The sequence below is a fragment of the Chelonoidis abingdonii genome, chromosome 3, assembly GCF_003597395.2.
Source record: "Chelonoidis abingdonii isolate Lonesome George chromosome 3, CheloAbing_2.0, whole genome shotgun sequence".
Lineage (NCBI taxonomy): Eukaryota > Metazoa > Chordata > Testudines > Testudinidae > Chelonoidis > Chelonoidis abingdonii.
In genome coordinates, this window is record NC_133771.1 from 173672535 (window position 1) to 173697881 (window position 25347).

A 25347-nucleotide genomic window follows, 5' to 3' on the forward strand; every position below is an offset into this window, starting at 1 on the left:
GGCTGCCTGCCTGCCGCCCTCTCAGCGACCAGCAGAGCGCCCCCCGCAGCATGCCACCCCAAGCACGTGCTTGGCATGCTGGGGCCTGGAGCCGCCCCTGCCCGTGGGTACTCCAGCCCTGGAGAACACATGGAGTCAACGCCTATGCTTACCTTTAAAAAAGGAAAAAACATGATCTGGGAAAGTACAGGCCCGTTAGTTTGACCTCAATTGTATGCAAGGTCTTACAACAAATTTTGAAAGTAGTTAAAGACATAGAGGTAAAAAAGGCAATTAGGATAAAATACATGTTCTTACAAAAAGTAGATCACTAAAAAGATAACTGATTTTCTAGACAAAGGGAATGCATTAGATGTAATCTACCTGGATTTCAGTAAGGCATTTGATCTAGTTCCACAGTGGAAATGATTAGTTACATTGGAGAAGATGGGGATTAATACAAGAATCAAAAGATGGGTAAGGAACTGGGTAAAAGGGAGACTACAACTGGTCCTACTGAAAGGTGAACTGTCAGGATGGAGGAGGTTACTAGTTGAGTTCCTCAGGAATCATTCTTGAAACCAATCTTATTTAACATTTTCGTTAATGACCTTGGCACAAAAAGTGAGAATGAGCTAGTAAAATTTGTGGACGACACAAAATTGGGATGTATTGCCAATACAGAGAGGACTGGAATGTCATACAAGAAAATTTGGATGACTTTGAAAATTGGAGTAATAGAAATGGGATGAAATGTAATATAGTACAAAGTGCAAGGTCATGCACTTAGAGACTAACAGCTAGAATTTTTGTTGTAAATTGGGGATGTATCAGTTGGAAGCAACAGAAGAGGAGAAAGACGGGGTGCCTATGTGCTGTCAATATGATGCAGCTTAAAAAAGACTAATGCAATTCTAGGCTGCATCAGGCGAGGTATTTCCAGTACAGTTAGGGAAGTGTTAGTACGGTTATATAAGGCACTGGTGAGACCTCATCTGGAATACTGTGTGCAGTTCTGGTCTCCCATGTTTAAGAAAGATGAAATCAAAGTGGCACAGGTGCAGAGAAGAGTTACTAGGATGACCGGAGGCCTGGAGAAGAGAAGAGACTTAAGGAGCTTGGCTTGTGTAACCTAACCAAATGAAGGCTGAGGGGAGAGCTGATTGCTCTCTATAAATAAATTAGAAGGATAAACACCAGGGAGGGAAAGCAAATATTTAAGTTAAGGGCAATATTGGCACAAGAACAAATGAGTATAAACTGGCCATCAATAAGTTTAGGTTGAAATTAGATGAAGGTTTATAACCATCAAAGTAGAGCCCTACAGTGGGACTGGGATCACATAGGGCCCACTGCCATAATAGTGGGAGCGGGTCAAATGTTCTGTTGTGGGTGGTACTGGATGGGCAAAAAAATCAGACTGTGGCATTTTGTGGGAAAACATTAAATCTCTCATCAGTTTCTCATAAATAGAATTTCAGCAGTGTAAAGCAAGTTTTTCTTTTTTATTAAATAAAGGTTTAAATAATTAAATTTAAGCGAGAGATTGAACGAGATTAATGTCTATTATAAGAGAAGTTAAAGTGTTTTTTTACATGGTTAAAGCAAGATTTGTTTTATTCTTTTAGTGGTAAAAATTGTGTCTCAATTCCATTTATACATATAACATATTAACCAGTTGTGGTGGGGTTATTTTTTTTTGTTTGTTTGTTTGGTAGCATGGGGGAATCTGTCTCTCTTGTAGGATTTGCAGAATCTAAGGTTTTTGCAGATGGGAGTGGGATAAATAAAAAAGGAACAATGCAGGAGCAGATGGGAGTGGATAATGTAAGGCAGGATGGGAACAGGATTTAAAAAATAGTGCCACATAGGGCTTTACATCAGATGAGTGAAGTTTTGGAACATCTTTCCAAGAGGCGTAGTGGGGGACAAAAATCCTAACTTGTTTCAAGGCTGAGCTTGCTGAATTCATGGAGGAGATGGTATGATTCAGTTGCCTAGGATGGTATATGGCCCATCTGCAACTGCTATTAGGAAATATCTCCAACAGCACTAGATGGGGAGGGCTATGAGTTACTAGAGAGAATTCTTTCCCAGGTGTCTAGCTGGTAGGTTTTTCCCACACGCTCAGGACCTAACCAGTCACCATATTTGGGCTTTGAAAGGAATTTTCTCCTGTATCAGATTGGCAGAGAGCCTGTTTTTTTGTTTTTTTGTTTTGTTTTGTTTTTTTGCCTTCTTCTGCAGCATGGGGCCTGGTTCATCTGCTGGTTTGAACTAGAATAAATGGTGCATTCTCTGTAATATGAAATCTTTAAATCATGATTTAAAGACTTCAGTAACCCAGCCAAAGGTTATGGGTTTATTAGAGGAGCAGGTGGGTGAGATTTTGTGGCCTGTGATGTACTGGAGGTCAGACTAGATGATGATGATGGTTCCTTTTGGTTTTAAAGTCTATGAGACACTTGTTTTACTGCAAATTTTTAAGGCAGAGGTCTGATTTACCAAAGTTGTTTTTAGAGTATATTGTTTTTTTAAGTTAAATTGGTAAAACATGGAAAGTTTTTATAAATTGGGAATTTTATTTTTTAGTCAAGTTGGGTTCAAAAGATGGTAACCTTTTAAAGTTATTGAAGCTATTCCTTTCTCCCTGCACCCTACAATACTTTTTTACTTTAGAGCAAGCTCTTGTTGTGAAGTGTCTCTCCTGTTCTTTTTGCGGATATAGACTAACACGGCTGCTACTCTGAAACCTGTCTTGGTGCTGAATTGTCACTCATAGCTAGAGATAGTCTTTCCAGAACACAGCTCAGGTATGTTTGGCCTAAAAGTCGTGGGAAGATTCATAGATTCACAGACTCCAGGACTGGAAGGGACCTCGAGAGGTCATCGAGTCCAGTCCCCTGCCCTCCTGGCAGGACCAAATACTGTCTAGACCATCCCTGATAGACATTTATCTAACCTACTCTTAAATATCTCCAGAGATGGTGTCATAAATAGATAGCTAAGGGTTAATGTTTCTTTTACCTGTAAAGGGTTAACAAAGGGAACCAAACACCTGACCAGAGGACCAATCAGAAACTGGACTTTTTCAAGTCAGGGAGGGGATTTTGGTCTGAGTTCTTCTGTTCTGTCTCTCAGCTATGAGAAGATTCTCTATCTCCTAATCTTCTGTTTCCAACGTTAGTACAGGTAGTAAAAACAATATTAGCTTTTATGTGTTGGGTGTATACATGGGTAGTTCGATTGTTCAAATTTGGATTCTTTTTAATCAACTGTTTATTCATTTTTTCCTTTAAGCAATTATCCTGATTATTGTCATCTTGATACAGAAATTTTGATGTCTTTTTCTTCTTTTTTTTATATAAGCTTTTCTTTTTAAGACTGTTGAGTTTCTCTCTGGTAGGCTAAGAACAAGGGAGGAATCTCTTGTTTAGATACGGAGATTAAGCGTCTGCGAGCACCAGGGAATTGGGGGGGGTGAATAGAGAGATCTAGAATCATTTCGTTTCCTGTATTTTGGGGTTTCTCTTTGTGGAATGAGAGAGAATCTTCTTGGTATTGTGATGTAATAGAATGCATCAACACTGCTTCAAGTTAGCCCAGAGAGGTAAAAGTCTGGTAGAGAGAGGAGGAGGAAGGGAAGTTGGAGCGTATTTCCCTTGCCGTAAGATCAAGCTTCTGGTCTTGCGGGTCCCTCCAAGGGAAAGTTTAGGGACCAGAGGTAGCAGCGCCTGTAATTCCCCCCTGTCTGGTGGCAGCGAGATAAATCAAGCTGGTAATTAAGCTTGGACTGTTCATGCTAAGCACCCGATTTGGCGCTAATCAGATTGGGAAAGAATGCTTATATATGAGTGCAGCGACGTGGGAAAGATTAGAATCCGAAAGCCGTAGGAATACTGTTCTTTCTTTTCTCTGAGCTTTTTAGCAGAGAGAAAGTGGTTTGGTTTTAAAAGTACCAGAGAGAAAAAATCTTTTCTGCTCTTTGGTAGCTTGTCATTTTAGCAAAGGAGCCTTAAGGAACATTAGGGTTCTATTGTTACAGCCCAATTAATTCCAATTAGGATTAAGTACCCAGAAAACAGCACACAGGTAAATAAACTTGTTGACTTGTTAATCTGGATGTCAAACGATTACTAGCAGAAAAGTTAACAAAAAAAGGAGTAGCATAGAGCAGTCCAGGAGACAACATAGAGCCAGCATTCAGCAATAATCACCAGAGGCACCCCAACAACACGAAACGGGAACCAGGCTGTCACAAAAACCAGAAGCAGGGCACTTGAAGCAATGGACAAACAAATAGAATTACTATGACACAGATGGCCAGCCGAGGCCACGCACAACAAGAGATGAAAGGCTACAAGAGAAGAAGAGCCAAAGATGCAGCCTTCCAACGAGAGATGGAAAAACACCAACGAGAGATGGAAAACGAGGAGCCTACAACAGCTGCCCATTAGAACAGCTAAGCATCAGAACAAGCCAATCCCTAACCCCCGTCAAACAGTGTTGTTCAACCGCACAAAAATTTCCCACACAAGGTCAGGTGATACACTGAGTCTTCTTAGAAATTTGAAGAGCTGCCACTTGGTACAGCATCTTTAAGACCAGTACATGTAGAGCTGAGTTCACACCTCAGCTGGACCCTTAGCAGAGGTGCGGCTAAATGCCAAAGACCAATATACGATTATAAAACCTGTTTCCAAACCAAGGCCAAACCAGATGGATAACCCCGGATCATGCCCGTCGGTGTCGAACCCAAAAGTGAAACAATGGGCATTCCCAAACACGCCAAATACGTTGGAAGCATTTATGACGCCTGGATATCAGGAACCAGGTTCATCCATGACGGAACTGCCACCTCCTCATTAAAATGAGCAGTCTTGGATGGGTTCCTGAGACATAACACGGTACATCCAAATGAGAAACCCAAAATCTCACCGAGGCGGGGAGATTGGAGCCAAATGGATGAATTGCAGAAAGGCAGAAAGTACTGCTAAAGGGGAATGAAATACCCCAGGGGCACACCTGATATAAACCCTACAACCGAGGCAACCACAAACACCCCATCCTACCACCCAGGAAAGCCACAGACCCCCTTTCTCCACCTCACAGTCCCAGTAACTTACTCAACCCAGTGACCCTAGTCAGTCTGGGAAACCGTTGCATAGTAATGGACTAGGCCACATTAAAGGCCAATGCCCAAAGATACCCCACCTCGGGCAAGTCATTCAGCCCCCATCAACCAAAGATCCCAGTGCCCAGATACACTCTCAAATCCCCTGAGCGAATGGAACATTTGAGAGTGGCGAAGAAGGTACTGCATGGAAACCGGGGGACAAGTGTCCAGCTATCCACCAATCCTTTCATCGATCCACAAACTCATCACCCAAAGGCTAATCCGTTTACCAATACTTACCTTTCATGTCTCATTCAAGCTGTAACTTTGCCTACGCTGAACTGCCTGTCCAGGTACAAAGGCTGGTCAGAAATGTGACTTGTGCAGTCTATGAACATTCATTTCCATCCCATGCTACTGGGGGAAGACTTGGCCAAACCAGTGAAGCGGGCCAAGAGAGTGGGAAATGGTACACGAAAGCCAACAGGCAATCCCAGCCCATTCCTGTTCCTGAGCAGTCACAGGAACCTGTCTGTGTTACCAAGTCAGACCCAGACTGAAGGTCAGATGAAACCCTGCAGATCCTCATGCAGACCGCTGAACCAGGCCACAGCACCTCCAGTCCAAACGGCCGGAACATTGAACAGCAAACGCACCAGCACCAGCGTGGCGTGGACCACATCTTCAATCCCAACGCCAGAGGGGCCAGCAGCCTTGACTGGTGAACTGGAAGAAGCAACAGACAACCATACCGAAGAGGCTCAGCCAGAGCCTGAAATACCACCAGGTGCACCAGCGGACAGCGGTTCACCAGCAATGGAAACAACCCCATCACCTACATCGCTTCCAGAGGGACCAAGCCCAAGTCCACCGTCTGAGGAAGAACTGGTGTCCCCAGCCTCAAGGGAACAGTTCCAGACTGAGCAGGAAGCAGATGACAGCCTTCAGAAAGCTTGGTTCCCTTTGTTAACCCTTTACAGGTAAAAGAAACATTAACCCTTAGCTATCTATTTATGACAGATGGAGATTCCACAACCTCCCTAGGCAATTTATTTCAGTGTTTAACCACCCTGACAGTTAGGAACTTTTTCCTAATAATGCTATGCATCTTGTTAGGGTAAATGGAAGACTTCATACCCCACTGCTGTCAACCTGGCACCTTTGAGCAGATACTAAATTACTAAAGAAAATAACCTGGCTTTTCTGAGTATGTCTGATTCTTAATACAATTTTTATATAGCATTTCTTCAATTCTGATTAATCTATGTGAATACAAAAATAATGAGTGTGATGAAGAAAAAGTCACATCAGTGTGAACGATACTTTAGAAAGCCTCTAAAGGAATATGTCTGAAAATAATGCACACTAGAGTATTAGGTAGCTGTAATGATTAGTAGTGTGTGAAGAAAATTAAATTACAGAACATACACATTACAATATTCTCTTTAGTCTTACTTTTACTTCAAACTACTATGTAGTGAAACTCTGTACACTTTTCATTTTGAATTTAGTGCTCTAGATATTCACTCTGATTTGTCACTAGCCAGAGCTTGGACAGTTTATGTTGCAAGGGTCTTCCAATCCAGATCAATTCTGACCCGCATAATTTGGTTATTCTTATTCTGGGACAGTCTTGAACATCAGAAGCTTCTAGATGGGGTCAATCCTACTAAATTGTGAAGTGGTTTGATGATATGAGCATACCAGGAGGACTAGACTGAGAGCACAATTTCAGGACCAGACTTCAAAGAGAAACTGCTGAGCTTTGGTTCATTTGCAAATTTGATACTATCAGCTCAGGACTGAACAAAGACTGTGAATGGCTAGCCAACTACAAAACGCAATTTCTCCTCCCTTGGTGTTCACACCTCAACTGCTAGAAGCTGGCCTCATCCTCCCTAATTGAGCTAACCTCATTATCTCTAGACTGGTTCTTGCCTGCATATTTATACCTGCCTCTGGACATTTCCACTACACGCATCTGACGAAGTGGGTATTCACCCACGAACGCTTATGCTCCAATATGTCTGTTAGTCTATAAGGTGCCACAGGACTCTTTGTCGCTTTCTAGCCTATTAGTGTCCATCTAATTTCCTATTTCCCTAATAAAAGCTTCTCTTTGCCATTTGACTTGCTATAATATACAAGTCTCTTGGCTTGCATGCACTCAGGCTAGGCTATCAGAAAATATCCAAAATACCGTGCAGCTGTTCTTTTGTGGTAACAAGACTGTATATTAATGTCAACTGTTTAGCACCCACAATGTTCTTGGCTGGCTTTTAAATTCCTGGAAGACTGTCTTTTTACAGCTTCATGGAAGGGTATGGATCGCTCCAGGGTACTGAGTGTGAAATGTATTCCAGTTTTCTATATGCTTTGATATGAAGCACATGAAAATGGACAGATGTTATGCAGTCTAGAATATATGAAAGGCAAATGAAATGGGACACTTTCACCTTTTTGGTAAAACAGCACTGCCTCAGAACAATGAACTGGCTCTTGCTCACAGATGTTGGGGGTGGGAGGGAGGATCAGCCCAGTCCAGCGGTATCACTCCTGCTTGGGCAGAGAGATGGACTTAGTGACTTTTTCCATCTCTAACTTCCATGATCCAGTGCTGCAAACCATCTTCAGTGGAAACCATGCCAGTTGTCTGCTCTGTATTCTGTAATAAAAACCTGTCTGAGATGACATACAGCAATGTGTGACCCTACATGCTGAATCAAGATGCATAACAATTTTTGAGATATTCCCTAAGTACTGAAGGCATAAAACATGCACAACCATAGGTATAATGGCTCTGGACTCAGTGGGGTCAGGGTTCAAACACTGGATGCCAACTTTCAGTGTCATTTTAGGCCAGTCTAATATAAATCAACATTACAGGCAATATCACCTGGTTCACCATATGTTGTGCATGGCAACAATCAAGTCGGCAGTGATGAGATATGTGCCTCTTTGAGAGGAGCATGCCTTTATACTGCTTTTTATCATCGCTATAGAAAGAGGCACAAAAAAAGCCAGGCAGCAGTTCCTTTTTTTCGATTAAAACCTAGGATTTCAAATTTTCAGCTGAAAGCGTCTTTAAAAGGGACTTAGCCATTATCAAGAGAGAAAAAGATGGGTTTGCTGAAGTCAGGATGGAGAGCTCTAGAGGTGCAAGTTCTGCCTGGCTTATGTTTTATTCAGTTTTTTTAAATCACATTTAGAGTTTGCAGACTACTAAACTGCATGAAGGGAATGTGGCCAGAGACTTTGCTGCTGTGTCATTTTTTGGCTGAACAAAAGCTATGTAAATAACCTGAGAGGTGTTTTTGTTGTTGCTGTTGCTGAGTCTGAGCATCTTGTGTTGTATATCAGGGTCAACATAAGAAAGAATTGCCATACAACAGGATAAAAGTGTAGATGTTCTTTAAGGTGCTGTGGGTGTTGCTAAAAGTATATGCCTGTGTGTATACTTATATGGGCCTGATTCTCATTTATACTAAAGATCCTTCACACCTTCCTTGGTATGTCTTTTTGCCACCCAGCTCTACACTGGCAGAAGTTCGTGTAGACCTGGGAATACTCTGGCCACTGTTATACAAAGAACTACAGGAATCAGAGACAGAAAACATCTCTTTAGATCTAGTGTGGGATTGTTCCTATAGTATACCTGCTGCTGAAAATCTGAAAATGTTTGAGGCAGTTTTCAATCTCAGATGCACAGAGTACATTGCAAAGTACCTGGTAGAATCCTCTGCTGTACTTGTGCAGACATGCTCAGTAGCAGAGTTTTGAAGACATTCAGCAATATGCATCTCTAATGATCAGTCTATTTTTGGCCAATCCTCATGTGAAATTATAGTATTGTATATATCAGGACTCGGAGTTCTCAAACTGGGGGTCGGGACCCCTCAGGGGGTTGCGAGGTTACTACATGGGAGATCGTGAGCTGTCAGCCCCCAACCCAGACCCCGCTTTCCATCCAGCATTTATAATGGTGTTAAACATATTTAAAAGTGTTTTTAATTTATAAGGCGGGGGTCATACTCAGTGGCTTGCTATGTGAAAGGGGTCACCAGTACAAAAGTTTGAGAATCATTGATATAGACACACACACACACACACACTTTTTTTGGTGGCTGTTTTCATTAATATGTTGCGTTCTTGCTCTACAAAGACATTTTAGTATACGTTGGGTTGGTGTCAGTACCCCTACAATAAATGCAAGCGCAGAAAGCCTGTCTGTGGGGAAAGGTGAGTCAGACTGAACTGTGTATTCAACAACTGTCTAACATTGTCAGTATTCTTATTTTATATCCAATATTCTATACCCTATGGAATATATACCTCACAGAATATAAAAATGAGAATGTTCAACACACTTGTCTATTGGGGAAAAATGGATTGGCTTCCCAGCCCACAGGTTGCTTCCTTACTCTGGAGTTATTCCTAAGCGAGAATGAAATCAGCCCTGCAATGTATTCTGGGATGCCTGAATAGAGTGAGAACTTGGCAATAAGAGCGCTACTTTGTCATCTCCTGCCAAAGAGAAAATTGATTAGAGAAATGAGAACTTTTTATACAAATGCTACCCAATTAAGTGCAGCTCAGCTTCTAAGGTAGGCCCTTATAAAATAAAAAACAACAACAAAATCTATTCATATTCAATGGAAAAGTAATTTGACACATAAGCATTAAAATGTTGTCAATAAAAGAAACTTCATCTCTTGGTTAAAATACCTTAGACTGATGTGTCCCAACGAGTGGGGTGTGAGCCAAAGTGAATTGCCCAGAGCTGACTGCTGGGTTGCTCCATAGGAGTGAGGAACAAACAATCTGTATGGATGCTAGGACCCAGGTAGAATGAAAAAAGATATTTTGCTCATTTTCCTTCCTCTCTGTTGCATTCTGCCATCTTCTCTTCCTCCGTATGCCAGAACAGAGCACAGTCCTAATGTCTGCTGGAGCCTGCACAGACTGAAATAATGTCACAGAGAAGCATGAACTGCTCCAGTCATCTCAGTATGTTAACGCTGAAACCTATAGATTACACTTTAACTAAATATACCTTAAGACTTAAAACTAAAGATGTCATTAATGTTAATGACTATATTTCACTGCTGATTCTTTTAGCAGAAACATCTTACAAATGTGCTTATCCCGCACCACAAACCAGTGGGGAATGTAATATCAAAATAAACAACACGGGGGTCAAAGGCACTGATTGTGCTATTCATTTTCTTATTTAATTCAGGAAAAACCCACTTTTAAAAATTTAAATGAAGATGCCACATAGTCTCTAGTCTGCTGCATCAAAGTGCCCTAGAAGTGAAGGACTCTGTCACAGAATTTTAAGACCAACTTGCTCCAAAGTATGCAGGTTCTTCCTGAAAACTGACATCCTACAAAAAATATGTTCAGGTTTTTAGAAATATTTTGTGAACCACCTGGATGTATCTAACCTGAGTGACTATGACCCCATTCCCATAAAGTGATCTATATGGCATTCCCCATGGGCTCAGAGATCCACCTCTGCAGATTAGCTTGCAAGGCTAGGGTCCCTGTCATCATATTTTCATAATCTATGTCTTTCTTCACCCTAACCCTTTGTTGGTTAAAATCTCCCTTGTCTATGCATTCACCATTTAGACTGTGAACTCCTTGAGGTAGGAATCTGTCTTCTCTTTGTCTTCTGAGAAAAGCTTAGTATGTTTGTGGGTGTTATAAAAATAACTGGAGCTGCATTCCTTGTGCCTTAACTTTTATCACCAGAATGTCAGGATAACTGCTTCCTATGTGATTAATTTCCTCTCTAAAAATATTCAACACTTTAAAAGCTTATTTTAGCTGTTTTTACGCTTCTTTGTAACTAGAATATATTTTACGTTACACTGCACCTCTCCTCTAATTGACTTTTTGTCCTGTGCATAAAATGTTTCACATCTTGTCTCAGTCCCAGAAAACCAATGCTGTTGCATTTTCTGAAGGGTGTTCTTTAATTTTAGCCAAATAAGCTCCTTCAGATGCAACCTCTCAGATTCAGTAGAAAACTATTATGCAGTTAAAATGATTAAGTAGGATTTCTTGTTTCTCTTCCAGGTATTAAAAAGGTTAAAAACCTTCTTGCTGTGCCATTTCTGAAGATATCATAATATATAACTGACTGAGACACAGGGTTTGTGTAGGTCCTGAAATATACTTTGTAAATCTGAAATTTGTCAGCTTGATTTGTTAAAATTAGATCAGTTTTTATGAATTTCTTTTAACTGCAAAATTAAGGGCACCATTTCTGTGGGATATTCTATTTTGCACAGCTACCATGCAGGCAATTTTCTTTTTCCAAGGGATTTAAGGTGGGTGGTTGTTAACATTTATAGCCCCATACCACACAAAACAACTCTGGCTGGTTCCCAGCTTGCAAGCAGCAGGTGTTAGGCTTGGAAACCTTGAAGGACCTTGCCTATAAAAAACTGATGCTGCAGGATATTGTTTTGGCGATTCAAACTGCAATTGCATCAGCTTTTTTATATACAAGGCCATTCGGGAGCACTTGACAATTGAAGATCGTAAGGAAGTGCAAATATCAAGGGTACATATACCTTCTTTACTGAGTGTTGGAACAATTTGAGGTGTCTCATTTAAGGCAATTTATATATGGAAGCCCAGGTACTGGACTTTGTGCCTCCACCGCCATGCATGCCCCTGCCAGTCAAAGCACTTAGCTCATTCTTAACTGTAACTATATGAGTTGTCTCACCTTGTTGAATTGTGGCCTATTTCTATTTTTCTCCTCTTGTTTCCCTACCTTCTTGTGTTCCCTAGTTTCCATTCAGGTGCCTCTCCCTTTCCTAGATCCTGTCTACTCCATTCTTGCTAAAAATAAATGTCCAGATGCTATTATCTGCTTCATTCCATAGTCAAGCATGCCGTCTCTGCCTGTATCCCTGATGCACAACACCATAGCGTAGAGGAATCTGCATTATAGGCAGGGTTTGGACTTGATCTGCTGTAAAAGATCTGTGTCAACAGTCTGGTCCAGTCCAGTTCTGAATGGACACCAGTCTATTCTGAGGGGATCCATCTGCTGAATCTAACATGCTGCTAAATTCCCTGCATCTAGGTAGTGCCTCATGACTTATTCCTAGTATTGGGTCCCTTGTTTATGTACTGCCAGGAAACACAAGCTACTTTTGATTGCTGAGAAATCAGTGGGAACAAAACAGTATGTATTCTCTATTTAATCAGAAAAGTATTTTAAGATGGCTTCACTTTTATCTCTGGGTAGATAGTCAAGGAGTTAACTACTCAGCCGGACTAGTGCAGTGCTAGAATAGAGCTGTATTGTTTGTAGTTGAACCAACACCAGTTTGTTTTTGATGAGTACTCATGATTATATAGTACATCATTTCATAAAAGCATAGAGTAGACAAATGCAAATATTCACTGCTTGCACTCAATACAACTTACTCCATTTTTGCCTTACTGAAGACACTGCTTAGCTGGAACTCTGGAACTAGGAAATTGTCTTGTATTTGTACAGGGGGAACTTACTGCTTTAAAAGGCTGAAACTTTGTCTCTAGTTTTAGCTGTAAATTCACACAGTTGTGTATGGGAGCCCATCAGGCAAACCAGAGACAGCCTCTAGGTACAGATTCCTATATGATCCCAATGTGTTGCAGTATGAAAAGGATAAATTAATGACTATGCAATGTATTTACAAGAAAAAAGTTTCTAAAATTACTGTATAAAGGGAATTCAGAGGAACCTGTTCCCTATCACCCATGTCTGTAGAGAAGATGGGGAGAAACACATGATGATGATGCCTAACATGAACTGGGGGAACCTTAAGCTGTTCCTGCACCAGTGCAAGTTCATAGAGGCCAACAATCTTCAGGCAATTTTCCAGCAGGATCTTGTTCATATGGCTATTCAGATTACCCATGGAATGAGCTATTTAGGAGAAGGGAGGTCAATCGCAAAGACCTGGCTGCTAGAAACTGAGTCACTGATGATGCACTTTAGGTTAAGATTACAGACAATGCACTATCCCAAGATCTATTTCCCATGGATTATCATTGTCTGGGAGATAATGAAAACAGGCCAGTGTGGTAGATGGCTCTTGAAAGCTTGGTTAACAATGGAATTTACAGTGCTAGTGATGTGTGGGGATTTGGAGTAACACTGTGGGAGCTGATGACTTTGGGGCAGATTCTGTATGTAGATATTGACCCTTTTGAGATGGCTGCATAGCTAAAGGGTGGATATAGAATTGATACTGAATTTAAAAGGGGATTCAAAGTTGACAGTGCTTTGTTTTTGGCACTGCTCTTATTTCAAGCAGAAAAGCTACTGACTGAGTTTTCAGATGAAAATTCAAAATGTTCCTCAGTGACTTAGGAGACTAAGTCCCAATTTCAAAAGTTATATAGGCATTTAGGAGCTCAGCAACTCCTGTAGGCTGCTAAAGTGGTTATATTGCTTTTGAAAATGGGTGTTAGGGTCCTAAGTCACTTAGACACTTTGGAAAGTTCAATTCTCTTTACCACCAAGAAATAGAACACAATGGAACCATGAAAAAAAGAATTAAAGAACAGTAAGTTGTGAACAAACTATTCTGATTACTATTAATGTATTTATTATTATTATTATGGTATATTATGGTAGCACATAGAAGCCTTCAACCAGTCTCATTGTGCTAGGCATTGCACACAGACATGATAAACAGAGAGTCCCTGGCTCAGTGAGTTTACAATCTAGCTGCATCATATGAGACAATAACAGGTGGATAAACAAATAAATTGAGGGAGGATAAGGTGACCAGAGAAACAATTCTAACTATCTCAGTAAGTGAAAGTGTCAGCACACCAATTGCCTAGCTATTGTTGAGTGGTTTATAGGCAGTGCAGTAGAGGTGAGTTTTTAATCAGAATTTGAATTAAGGTAAAACACACAAAATAATTTAGTCTACTAAGCTGGTCACATTTTACAATTTATTTTACAGTAGTAAAGTTAAGTCCAGGAACCTCCCTGTTAAAATCTTGTAAACCATCTCAAGCGGCTGAATGGAATAAATTTGAGTCAGTGATAATAAAAGTACAGATTATACAGAATTTCCATGATTCTAACTTTTTCAGGCTAAAGGAAAGTGAAACAGCACCGCTAGAGATACACAGACTTAATTACACCAGGAGATAAGTAGGGCTGCACCAATGAAGGACAAAGTTGACAAGAAAAAAATTGTTAGTAAAGGTGCCAGTGTCATGCCAAACTTGTGACAATTGAAATGGCTGTGCTTTTACTGTTATTACAGCAAGGCAGCAGTCAAGGGGAAAGGCAGAAGACTGACAAATAAAATGGAAACCAGAATGAAAGATAAATAGGCACTGGCAACAAATATCTTGCTATTTGTACATTAAGGGTGAAATCCTGGCCCCAGTGAAATCAATGGGAGTTTTATACTAGTATTTAAGGTCAGCGCTTCCCATACTGTCAGCCATTGCTCCCTTGGGGAGCCACAAATGGTTCATGGGGGAGCATCTGGTGTTTGGAAATAAAAAAAAGTCCTGTCTAAAGAAACAATTGCTCCTCACAAAGCCATGGGAGCATCTTCTATTGTGGCCATGTGACGTGCAAAATGCAAACAGGCACACACCCTAGGCAAGGCCCTTCTACTTCTAGGAATAGTAGCTGTATAGAATTATGATTAGTGAGCATGCAGCCATGACGCTGAAAACCATTCCTATGTCACATAATGCCATCTGTCAATGCACTGATGGCTGACCTTGCAGAAAATGTCCAGGATAGACCAAGTTTATAGATCAAGGAAAGAGGAATCAATATTTTGCTCTGCACCTTAATGAATCCACACACATAGCCAAGATGGCCCAGCTTCTATGTTATGAGAGATTTGTCACAGCTGGTTGAAGAACTTCTATTTTGCAAAAAAATCCCAACCCAAACAACCACTGAGAAAATATTCAAGATCTTGATACATTCATAGCAGAGGAAAGTCTCAACTGGGCTATGTAGGTAGGGTTTTGCACTGATGAGGCAGCAGCTATGACCTGAACGACCAGTGGAGGTGCAGCACAAATCAAATGGCACCAGCAGCAGTCTGGATACATGGCATCATTCAATGCCAAGCTTTGGCATCAAAAAAGTTGCAACTTGAAGTACATGAGACCCTTAAAATTGTTATTAAAATTGGTAATTTTGTAAAATCCCAGGCATTGAACACACATTGTTTTAGTATGCAGAGTGACTAGATGAGCTCTGAGCCAACTCCGCTTCTGTGTCACACTGAGGTCTGGTGGTGGGGATGGGGAAAAGTGTTACAACCCTCTTTGAATTGCATGATGAAATGAGAATTTCCCCGTTGGGAAAACCAACCTTCCGGATTACACATGTAATGTGGACTTCTTAGCTTACCTAATGGACGTATTTGGCAAATTGAACGCACTGAGCCTAACACTTCAAGGTAGAAGCACAAATATATCAGAAGTAAAAGAGAAAATCAAGGGATTCATGAAGAAACTTTGTCTTTGGTGATGTCACATTGAAAAGGGAATTATTGAGATGTTTCCAGTGTTATCAGACTTTTTAAAAGAACAAAGTGAAAGTAATCAAAATGCAATTTGTTACGTGCCTAAGTGCTTTGCAGGGACGAGACACACACACACACACAGTGAGTGATATGGCTTTTAATGAAGGTAAAGAAAACACACCCGCAACGGGGACTCTGCACGTTGCTAACTCAAAGCGGGGAGCAAGTCCAAAGCAGCACAACAAATTCTGATAAATATAACTTTATGCTAATAGCATGTAAAGCAGCTCATACATAGGCATGTGGGAGCTTTCCCACAACTGGGCTATCTCTTATGGCAAAGGGCCAGGCTTTTCTAAACACGCCGGGCTTCCCAGGCTAAGCGGTTCCAACCGGCTACAAACAGCACAGGCTAGTATACAGCAACCTTTAATAACCTGTCCTTGAGAAGGCGAACAGCCTTAGCTAAACCGTAACAAAATCTTCCGCAGTCCCTTACACCATTAAAGATCAAGATTAATTGATTTGTCTGGGTTGTATTCCCATTTTGATTAATATTTTCTTGGCGTTGAACATTAATCTCCAGATACTGATTGGATTCTAAACCCATTCTCGGTAATTGTTGACTCCATTCCAATGTTTAAGTTAAAGCAGAGTACAAAGAACTCAGTGATGAAACTATGAAAGTGCTGCTTTTGTGAGTCTGGATTTTCAGCAATGATTTCTTAAATAGAGAAATTGTTTAAACTTCGAAACTGACTTACATCTGGTGCTATCAGAGATTCAACCAATCATTGTGCATCTATGCAGTTTGAAACAGGCCCATCCTTGTTGGTAAAATCTTAGGCTGTGCCCCAACATGCCATAAATCCATATTTTCAAATTATAGTTTGAAAAAATGTGGATTAGATTGGTTTTTATAATTAAGCATACATCATATAGTTCAAAAAAAGTCACAAAACTGTCTAAACTCTAGTCTGCCTCTTGAATCTAGTTTCTTGAACTATTGAATCTGGTGTCCTGAATCAGTAAAAATACTGTATTTTGTTCTGAGGAGCCAAAATATTTCTAAGTACTAAAAGGTTTGGGAACCATGGTTCTAGGTAACTTTGCAGTCAGTAGGGCAGATGCATTAAAAAGAGATGCTTTGAACCATATCCCCAGTTCTGAAATTAAGGGAACTATGTGGATTTATATCAACTGGAGATATTATTATTTATTATTTGCATTACTGTAGCACCAAGGAGCCTTAGTCATGGACCAGGACCTCATTGCGCTAGGCTGTGTACAAATGCAGAACACAAAATGATGGCCACTTCCCCAAAGAGCTTATAATCTATGTACGACAGCTGGAGGCAGACAGACAAACATGGAAGGACAAGGAAATAAGGAGACAGTCCTGATTTGCATCATAGGCAGTGGTCTTTGCACACCAGTCAGGATTTTTGTAGGCATCACAGCAAAGGAGAGTTTTGAGAAGGGATTTGAAGGTGGATAATCACAGGGCTTTGCAGAGGTTTACGGGGGCTCCTTCCAAGTGTGAAGGGCAGTATCAGAGAAAGCACAAAGGTGTTTGTTGTAAAATGTAACAAGTGCATAATGGAGATTGGCATCTCTTGTCCCTTTGTGACTAAAAGCATCTTCAAGTTGTACCCTTTTGCCCAAGGGAGAGATCTCTTGATGCAGTGACCAACTGCAGTGTACCATAGATGTGACATTGATAGTGTTAATGTATCCTCATATTTTACAGCTTAACAGACCTTATATGTAAGAATGATATACTGTAGCCTGAACAGTTTTCGGTGACAATATAAAGTGCAGAAAACATTTCACATCTATCACATTAGAAAGGTCAGTTGTTACCAGATTTGCTCGTTACCTTGGGGTATGCTCATTTATTCGGGTTCCTCTTCAGGGTGTGTGGTGGGGTTCTGTAATTCTATCAATGTGCTGCTTGCGTCACTTGTGTGTTCATATGGAGCTCTACTTCTCCTTTTGGCAAGTCTCCTCCCAGTGGAGCTATCCTGCGGGACCTAGGTTCCCTAGAGCTGGGTTCCTCCAGCCCCAGAACCCAATGAACACACCCACACTCACATATACATCAACAGAGCAAGTCTGAGTGGACTGGGTCAATCAGCACTATCAAGCTGACCCTTTATTTGTCCTTGGACTCACTGGGCTGGAGGAGTAGCACTTTCAAGCTGTTACCCTTATGCGTCCCAGATTCAGCATGTCTCTATCCCCACTCTTACATCACAATTGACAGTAACCTACTTGATGAGCAAACCCCACAGTATTTTGGGTGCTGCAGGGATCTTTAGCTTAGGTAAAAGAAGTGTTGCTGTAGAGTGAATCGGGGAAGCTAAAAACACGAAAGAGTAAACTTCAGCGAGAGAGAGAGAAGCAACCAACTTAACCATAAAAGTTCTTTATTGAATAATAGTGATAACTGCACAAGGAGGGCTAAACCAACATATCATACATTATTAAAGATTAATACCAAAGGTAGAAAGGAAAACAGAGAGAGAGAAAGAGAAAGGGATCTCACTGCTCTCAGAAGCTTGAACTGGTTGGGGTTCTCAGGTGATGGTGGTAGCTGAGGGTCCTGAGGGCAGGAGACAGGCAGACCCCCCAGCATGATAAGTCAGGAGAAGATGGAGTCCCAGTGGAACTGATGCATAGTTTGGATCTAAGCATCAGAACTCCGACTAGAGGGTGAATAGGGATTTTAGTAGAGAAAATACAGTGGTTCAAGGGAGAACACTAGATTTGTGTATAGGTAACCTGATGGCTCAAGGGTTTTTTTTAGGCTTGACAATAGGAGCTGATCACTCTTGGCTATGGGTGATGTTTTCTTCCACGAAGCTCACCGTGCAACTAGGCTGCTTCAGTATTTTGGATACCAATCAAGGATTCATTACTAGAATTGGTCTGATAATTGCTGATCTGGATGTGTCCAGGTGTAGATTCATTAGCATCTGGAGCAGAGATTCCCATGATGCAGTGCTTCCCTGCTTTTTCTAGTCCCAGAGTTCAGTGCGGTTCTCTGTTCTCCATTCTGTATGCAAACTGAGATGTCTCCCTTGTCTCTGCTCTCCATTCTATATGCTAATGGAGATGTCTTAATCTTGTGACCCTTGTCAGGAGGAGTCTAGGTGTGTCTCCCAAGGCCCTTTACTGCTCTCTGCAAGCTTTTTCCTCTGATGCGTTTTGGTTTAAGCAGAGGCTGGGGGTATGTGTGTCTTTCATGAGTCAGGCTGGATACTGCACCCTGGTTCCCGAAGAACACAGAGCTGACTGGTATCACAGTCTTGGTAAAACTGCTTAAAAACATGTGCATTACTCTGTACAGTGTTACTGCAATACAATAGAACCACAATAAAACATGAATAGTTGAATAGTCCCATAAAAGTGTAATGATCTCCTGCTTTACCACATCACATACACACTAGGGAGTATGTTCCCATTTCCAGGTTCAGGGATTTATGATCAAAACCCTTCCACACTGAAGTGAAACCATGCTGCACCTCTAAGTGTGGTCTGAGACTTCCTGAATGTAGTACAACAAAATTTCCAATAGCAAAAGGAATATTTTGTATTGTACTATTATTGTATAACTAAATTAGTATAACAGATCTTTTTGACATGTTGCTTAAAATAGTTTGTCTTTCTACACTAACATTTAAACAGTAATCAATACCAGGTGCACTCATTACTGTTAACTGATATAGAATGTGCTAGCGTACACAAGGCCGTGTTGTCCAGATCCAATCCAACATTGAACTCTGATTTTTTTTTACTCGATATATTTACAGTCTGAACTATAGCTATTACAAAAAGGGAGAAAAAGGTGGACCTGGGGAATTATAGACCAATCAGCCTAACTTTGCTATCTAGAGAGAGACTGGAACAAATGGCTAAACAGTCAGTTTATAAGTAACTAGAGCACGGGTGGCCAACCTGAGCCTGAGAAAGAGCCAGAATTTACCAATGTACATTGTCAAAGAGCCACAGTAATACATCAGCAGCCCCCCATCAGCTCCACCCCCACTCCTGCTCCCAGCGCCTCCCGCCAACTGGCAGCCCTGCTGATCAGCACCTCCCCCTCCCTCCTTCAGCTGTTTTGTGGCATGCAGGAGGCCTGGGAGGGGGGAAAGGGGGTGGAGTGAGGGCTTTGCAGACTTAGGGGAGGGGGCAGCAAGGGGTCGAGTGGGGGCAGGGCCTGTGGCAGAACCAGAGGTTGAGCAGTGAGCACCCCATGACACATTGGAAAGTTGGCACCTGTAGTTTCAGCCCCGGAGTCGGTGCCTATACAAGGAGCCGCATATTAACTTCTGAAGAACTGCATGTGCATCCGGAGTCACAGGTTGGCCACCCCTGATCTAGAAGATAATAAGGTGATAAGTAATAGTCAACATGGGTTTGTTCAGAACAAATCATTTCAAACCAATCTAATTTCCTTGTTTGACAGGGTAACTGGCTTAGTGGATGAGGGGAAGCAGTAGACATGATATAGCTTGACTTAAGTAAGGTTTGACACAGCCCACATATGTAGTATAGCTGTAGCCATGGTCAGTCCCAGGATATTAGAGAGACAAGGTGGGTGAGGTAATATCTCTTATTGGACCAAGTTCTGTTAATGAGAGTCCCACATGACATTCTCAAAAGCAAACTAGGGAAATATGGTCTAGATGAAATTACTATAATATGGGTGCACAACTAGTTGAAAACCTATACTCGAAGAGTAGTTATCAATTGTTCAATGTCAGACTTGGAGGACATATCAAGTGGGGTCCCACAGGGATCTATCCTGAGTACAGTACTGTTCATTGTTTTCATTAATGACTTGGATGTTGGAGTAGAGAGCATGCTTATAAAATTTGTGAATGACACCAAGTTGAGAAGGGTTGCAAGCACTTTGGAGGACAGGATTAAAATTCAAATTGGAGAATTGGTCAGAGATCAATAAGTTGAAATTCAATAGACACAAGTGCAAAGTACTTCACTGAGGAAGGAAAAATCAAATGCACAAATTCAAAATGGGAAATAACTGGCTAGGCAGTAGTACTGCAGGAAAGGATCTGGGGGTTATGGCAGACCACAAATTGAATGTGAGTCAATAGCATGATGTTGCAAAAAAGGCAAATGTCATTCTGAAATGTATTAATAGGCGTGTCGTATGTAAGATATGGGAGGTAATTGTTCTGCTCGCCTTAGCACTGGGGAGGCCTCAGGAGGAGCATTGCGTCGAGTTTTGGGTTCCGCACTGTAAGAAAGATATGGACAAATTTGAGAGAAAGTCCAGAGGAGAGCAGCAAAAACAATAAAAGATTTAGAAAACATGACCTATGAGGATAGGTTGAAAGAAGTGGGCATGTTTAGTCTGAAGAAGAGAAGGCTGAGGGGAGACCTAATAACAGTCTTCAAATATGTAAAAGGTTGAAAGAGGACTGCAAAAATTACTCACCAGGTCCTCCAATGGTGGGACAAGAAGATTACTTTGCAGCAATGGAGATTTAGATTAGATTTTAGAAAAAAAACTTTCTAACTGTAAGGGGAGTTAAACTCTTCAATAGGCTTCCAAGGGAGCTTGTGGGATCCTTGGAATTGGAGGTTTTTAATAATAGGTTAGACAAACACCTGTCAGGGATAGTCTAGTATACTAGCGCAGGGGGCTGGGTTAGATGACCTTTTGAGGTCTCTTCCAGCACTACATCTCTGTGATTCTATATGTATGCCCGAACCCCATAAATAGAATATTAAGTCACAATAGTTTATGTCTTCTGAGCACTGTCAGAAAGCATATATACAATTTACAGATATTGGATCTGATTCTCCTCTCTCACCAATTTTTACACTAATGTAACTCTGATTTGTACCGGTATTAAGTAAGAGGACAATCCTGCCCCTTATCTTCATTTAAGGGCCCTCCATTTTTTATTTTAAAAAAGTGATTATTGGGGTTAATAATTAAGCACTGCGTAAGAGCTAGACATTATTATTTCTATTTGTTACTATTTAATAATAATAGTATGCCACCTCTTTAAAAATATGCTAGTCTCTTTGTAGGATGGGAGGTCAGGGAAGAGGGGGTTGTGCCTGTACACAACCTGTCTTTCAGAAGCTTGGGGGAAGAGAGCCCTTGTCCTGAGGCTGGGCACAGAAAGCAATCAGTATGCAGCTGCTCACAGGAGCAGGTGCTTGTGAAATGAAATGCAATGGTGGGGAAAGCAGACTAGAGTTAAGTTATGAATAGTCATCCACACTTTTGAATACGCATCTGAACTTTCAGACCTTTGAGATCTGCCACTGCTATTTTTAAAGCAAATAAAAATTAAAATCTTTAAAGAATATAGTTGCAGTTCTTGGCTTCCTAACAGCTACTGCTCAAGCAACTGACCTTTGAAAGTAGCAAGTTGAACATGCTGGCTCTAAGGGCTTGTCTATATGGGAGAAACTGGCTGGCATAGCTATTCTAGAATAGTTCTAATTTTACTAATTTTCTATTCCTGAATAATTCCCCAGTGTGTGATGGAGTGAAAGTGATTTTATTCTGGAATAATTACTTCACTTTGCATTATTCTTGAATAAAGTCACTGGAAGAATGTCCACATGGAGATCTATTCCAGTATATGGGGTAACTAAGTTCACAATACCTGTACTTAAGTCTTGGGCAGTTAAAACATTCACTTCAATATTGCATTCCTCTTTGTTGGCTTTTGAAACACCAATTACCAAATATAATGATCACTTGTAAAATTTGTTCTGCTTTAAGTGAATGTTACAGAATATACCCTAAATTTATATTTCAATAAACAATAAGTTTTAAAATAGCATTATTTCTTGATGTTTAAAAAGAAAATAAATACTGATATGCGTCTGCACTAAAGACTGCTACACAGGGACTTTTCTGTGATAAGATAAATCTCAGTGAGTTGACACTGCAGGATTTGGGAATTTTTTGTGAAAACGTAAATTTCACCAAACTTGTGCTCATTCATTTCCATTGACAGCAGTGATGTGTTCAAGAAATACATTTTAAATAGTTACCTGCATTACATATATAATAGTATAAATCTGGAGGTCAGCTTATATGGATAATGATTGTATAATATTTAATTCTGAATTTGTGGTTATCATATTGAAGAATTAATAACCTTATCATACAATTAAAGATATTTAATTATTACATTTTCTATCCTCTGCGAATGTTCTTAATTAACTGTAATTTATTTGACATAAAATTACTCTGGAACATATTTTACCAGCATTTTAAAGCAGACTTCCCCACTGATATAAGTGGGAATCTCTCCTTAACAACTGATGGGATGAGGTGGCTCTGTTTTTTAAAACTATGGATCAAATCTTGCTTGCCTTACTTACAGATAGTTCCATGGAGTCAATGTGAACAGTAGTTGGGAAACTAAATTTAAAGTGTTCATGTAATATGTGTATTTCTGCATGCCGAGAAAGAGTTAAATTTTTAACTCTAGTTGTTTTATCTAGTTAGGGTGATCCAAAACTCATTGAAGTCAAGAAGGTTTATTGACTTCAATGGGCTTTATCAAGCATTTGATTCCTTGAGGTCCAGCTGTGGAGTCCTGACACATTAAAATTCCAATAGATGTTAAGGACTGCAGAAGTTGGTCCTTTATGCTTGAGATTTACCCTAAGAATTAAATCTTGGCCTCATTAAAGTCAGTGGCAAAACTCCAACTGACCAAAGTGAACCTTTCCCTTTTTCATTGTTTACATCTAAGTGGCTTTATCTTTGTGAATCTACTGCATAATGTACGTTAACATCATTGTTTATATTTCATGAATATTGACAAATATCTTTTTTAAACTTGCAGCATGTAGTGGCAGCAATAAATACAGGAATCATACCTTTAAGAAACACATCTCAAATCAGTCACTGGGACTTGGGAAGTTCCTTCTTCTTTGCTGGCACTGTTATTACCACCATAGGTAGGACACAACTTATTATATGTTTATAGTACATGAGCTGTAATTTAATTTCAAATATGTGTGGGTGTGGGTGGCAGTGGGGATTAATAGTAACTTTGGCAAATCTTCTAATTTATAATAGAGTTACGATGTAGCCTTAGGGATAGAAATACCAGATTTCCTTCAGGGATGCAGACTATCTAAGTGACCCATTAATGAGAAGTAGATTTCTGCGATATGTCTTTAATAGAATGTGAAAAAGTTTTGTGAGGAGAAAGTAATGTTTGAATTTAGTAGCTATGTTATCAAAATTGTTCAATATTAGATGTTTTAAATCAAATATGTCCATTAAACCATTGTGGTATGCTGAGCTGCAAATCTCTACAATCATGCATTTTTATTCTTGTCCTTTATAAATTCCAAGTGAGATGAGAAACTTCTAGGGATTCAGTTTAACCTTACTAAGGGCTGGTCTTCACTACAGGGAGATTGACATTGCTGCAATTGATGCAGCAGGGATCGATTTAGCGGGTCTAGTGGAGATCCGCTAAATCGATGGCAGAGTGCTCTCTGGTTGACCCCGGTACTCTGGCTCTCCGAGAAGAGTAAGGGAAGTAGACCAGAGAGCATCTTCCATCGTTCTGGGCATCGCATTTCAAGAACGATGTGGAGAAATTGGAGAGGGTCCAGAGAAGAGCAACAAGAATGATTAAAAGTCTAGAGAACATGACCTATGAAGAAAGGCTGAAAGAATTGGGTTTGTTTAGTTTGGAAAAGAGAAGACTGAGAGGGGACATGATAGCAGTTTTCAGGTATCTAAAAGGGTGTCATCAGGAGGAGGGAGAACTTGTTCACCTTAGGCTGTAATGATAGAACAAGAAGCAATGGGCTTAAACTGCAGCAAGGGAGATTTAGGTTGGACATTAGGAAAAAGTTCCTAACTTTCAGGGTGGTTAAACACTGGAATAAATTGCCTAGGGAGGTTGTGGAATCTCCATCTCTGGAGATATTTAAGAGTGGGTTAGATAAATGTCTATCAGGGATGGTCTAGACAGTATTTGGTCCTGCCATGAGGGCAGGGGACTGGACTCGATGACCTCCTGAGGTCCCTTCTAGTCCTAGAATCATGAATCTATGAATCAATGCAGCGCAGTGAAGACACCGGGATAAGTCGACCTAAACTGCGTCGACTCCAGCTATGTTATTCACGTAGCTGGAGTAGCATAACTTAGGTCGACTTACCCCTGTAGTGAAGACAAGCCGAAAATCCATTATAAAAATGGTTTTCATAGTCAGTCTAGCATGCAACAGCTTGGCTTGCTTTTCAGCAAGTTCCTGTTTGGTTCAGTGAAGCTCAGAGCCACCAGATGATTTGTCTGTGGTCACATGCCTAGTCAGCAGTTGGTAACGTAGACTCTTTCAAACTCTTAAGAGCCATTTCTCTGCTGTGCAGGTGTAAATAAAAGCAATATTTGACTTTGTAAGTCCTTTGTTCTGACCTCAAGACAATACAGCTTCCTTATATCCTAGATATTGATTTATGTATGGGCAGTCCTTTTTGTTCTCCTGTTTATTTTAAATTATAGGATAAGTCTGTAGGGGATAAAATGGGCACCCATAAAACATTTATAAATTTATAGGAAAAACAAAATTATACGTGCAGCATGTAGGCAATTATGCAGATCATTTTAGCATTTAAAATTTTTATTGTAATGTAATACTTATATATATTTCTTTCAGGAAAAGGATGCTCTCTTCAATTGTGTTTAACACAGT

General features: G+C 40.5%; 1 protein-coding gene and 1 pseudogene across 1 annotated transcript in view; both read left to right on the forward strand.

Annotated features, from left to right (window-relative positions):
* KCNK2 (potassium two pore domain channel subfamily K member 2) overlaps positions 1-25347 on the forward strand; it is a 148722-nt gene that overhangs the window by 4086 nt on the left and 119289 nt on the right. The window contains exon 3 of the mRNA XM_032778307.2: positions 23478-23592. Within this exon, the coding sequence (XP_032634198.1) occupies positions 23478-23592 (115 nt within the window). The remainder of the gene's footprint in view (positions 1-23477; positions 23593-25347) is intronic.
* LOC142046525 (tyrosine-protein kinase RYK-like) lies at positions 1699-13478 on the forward strand (annotated as a pseudogene).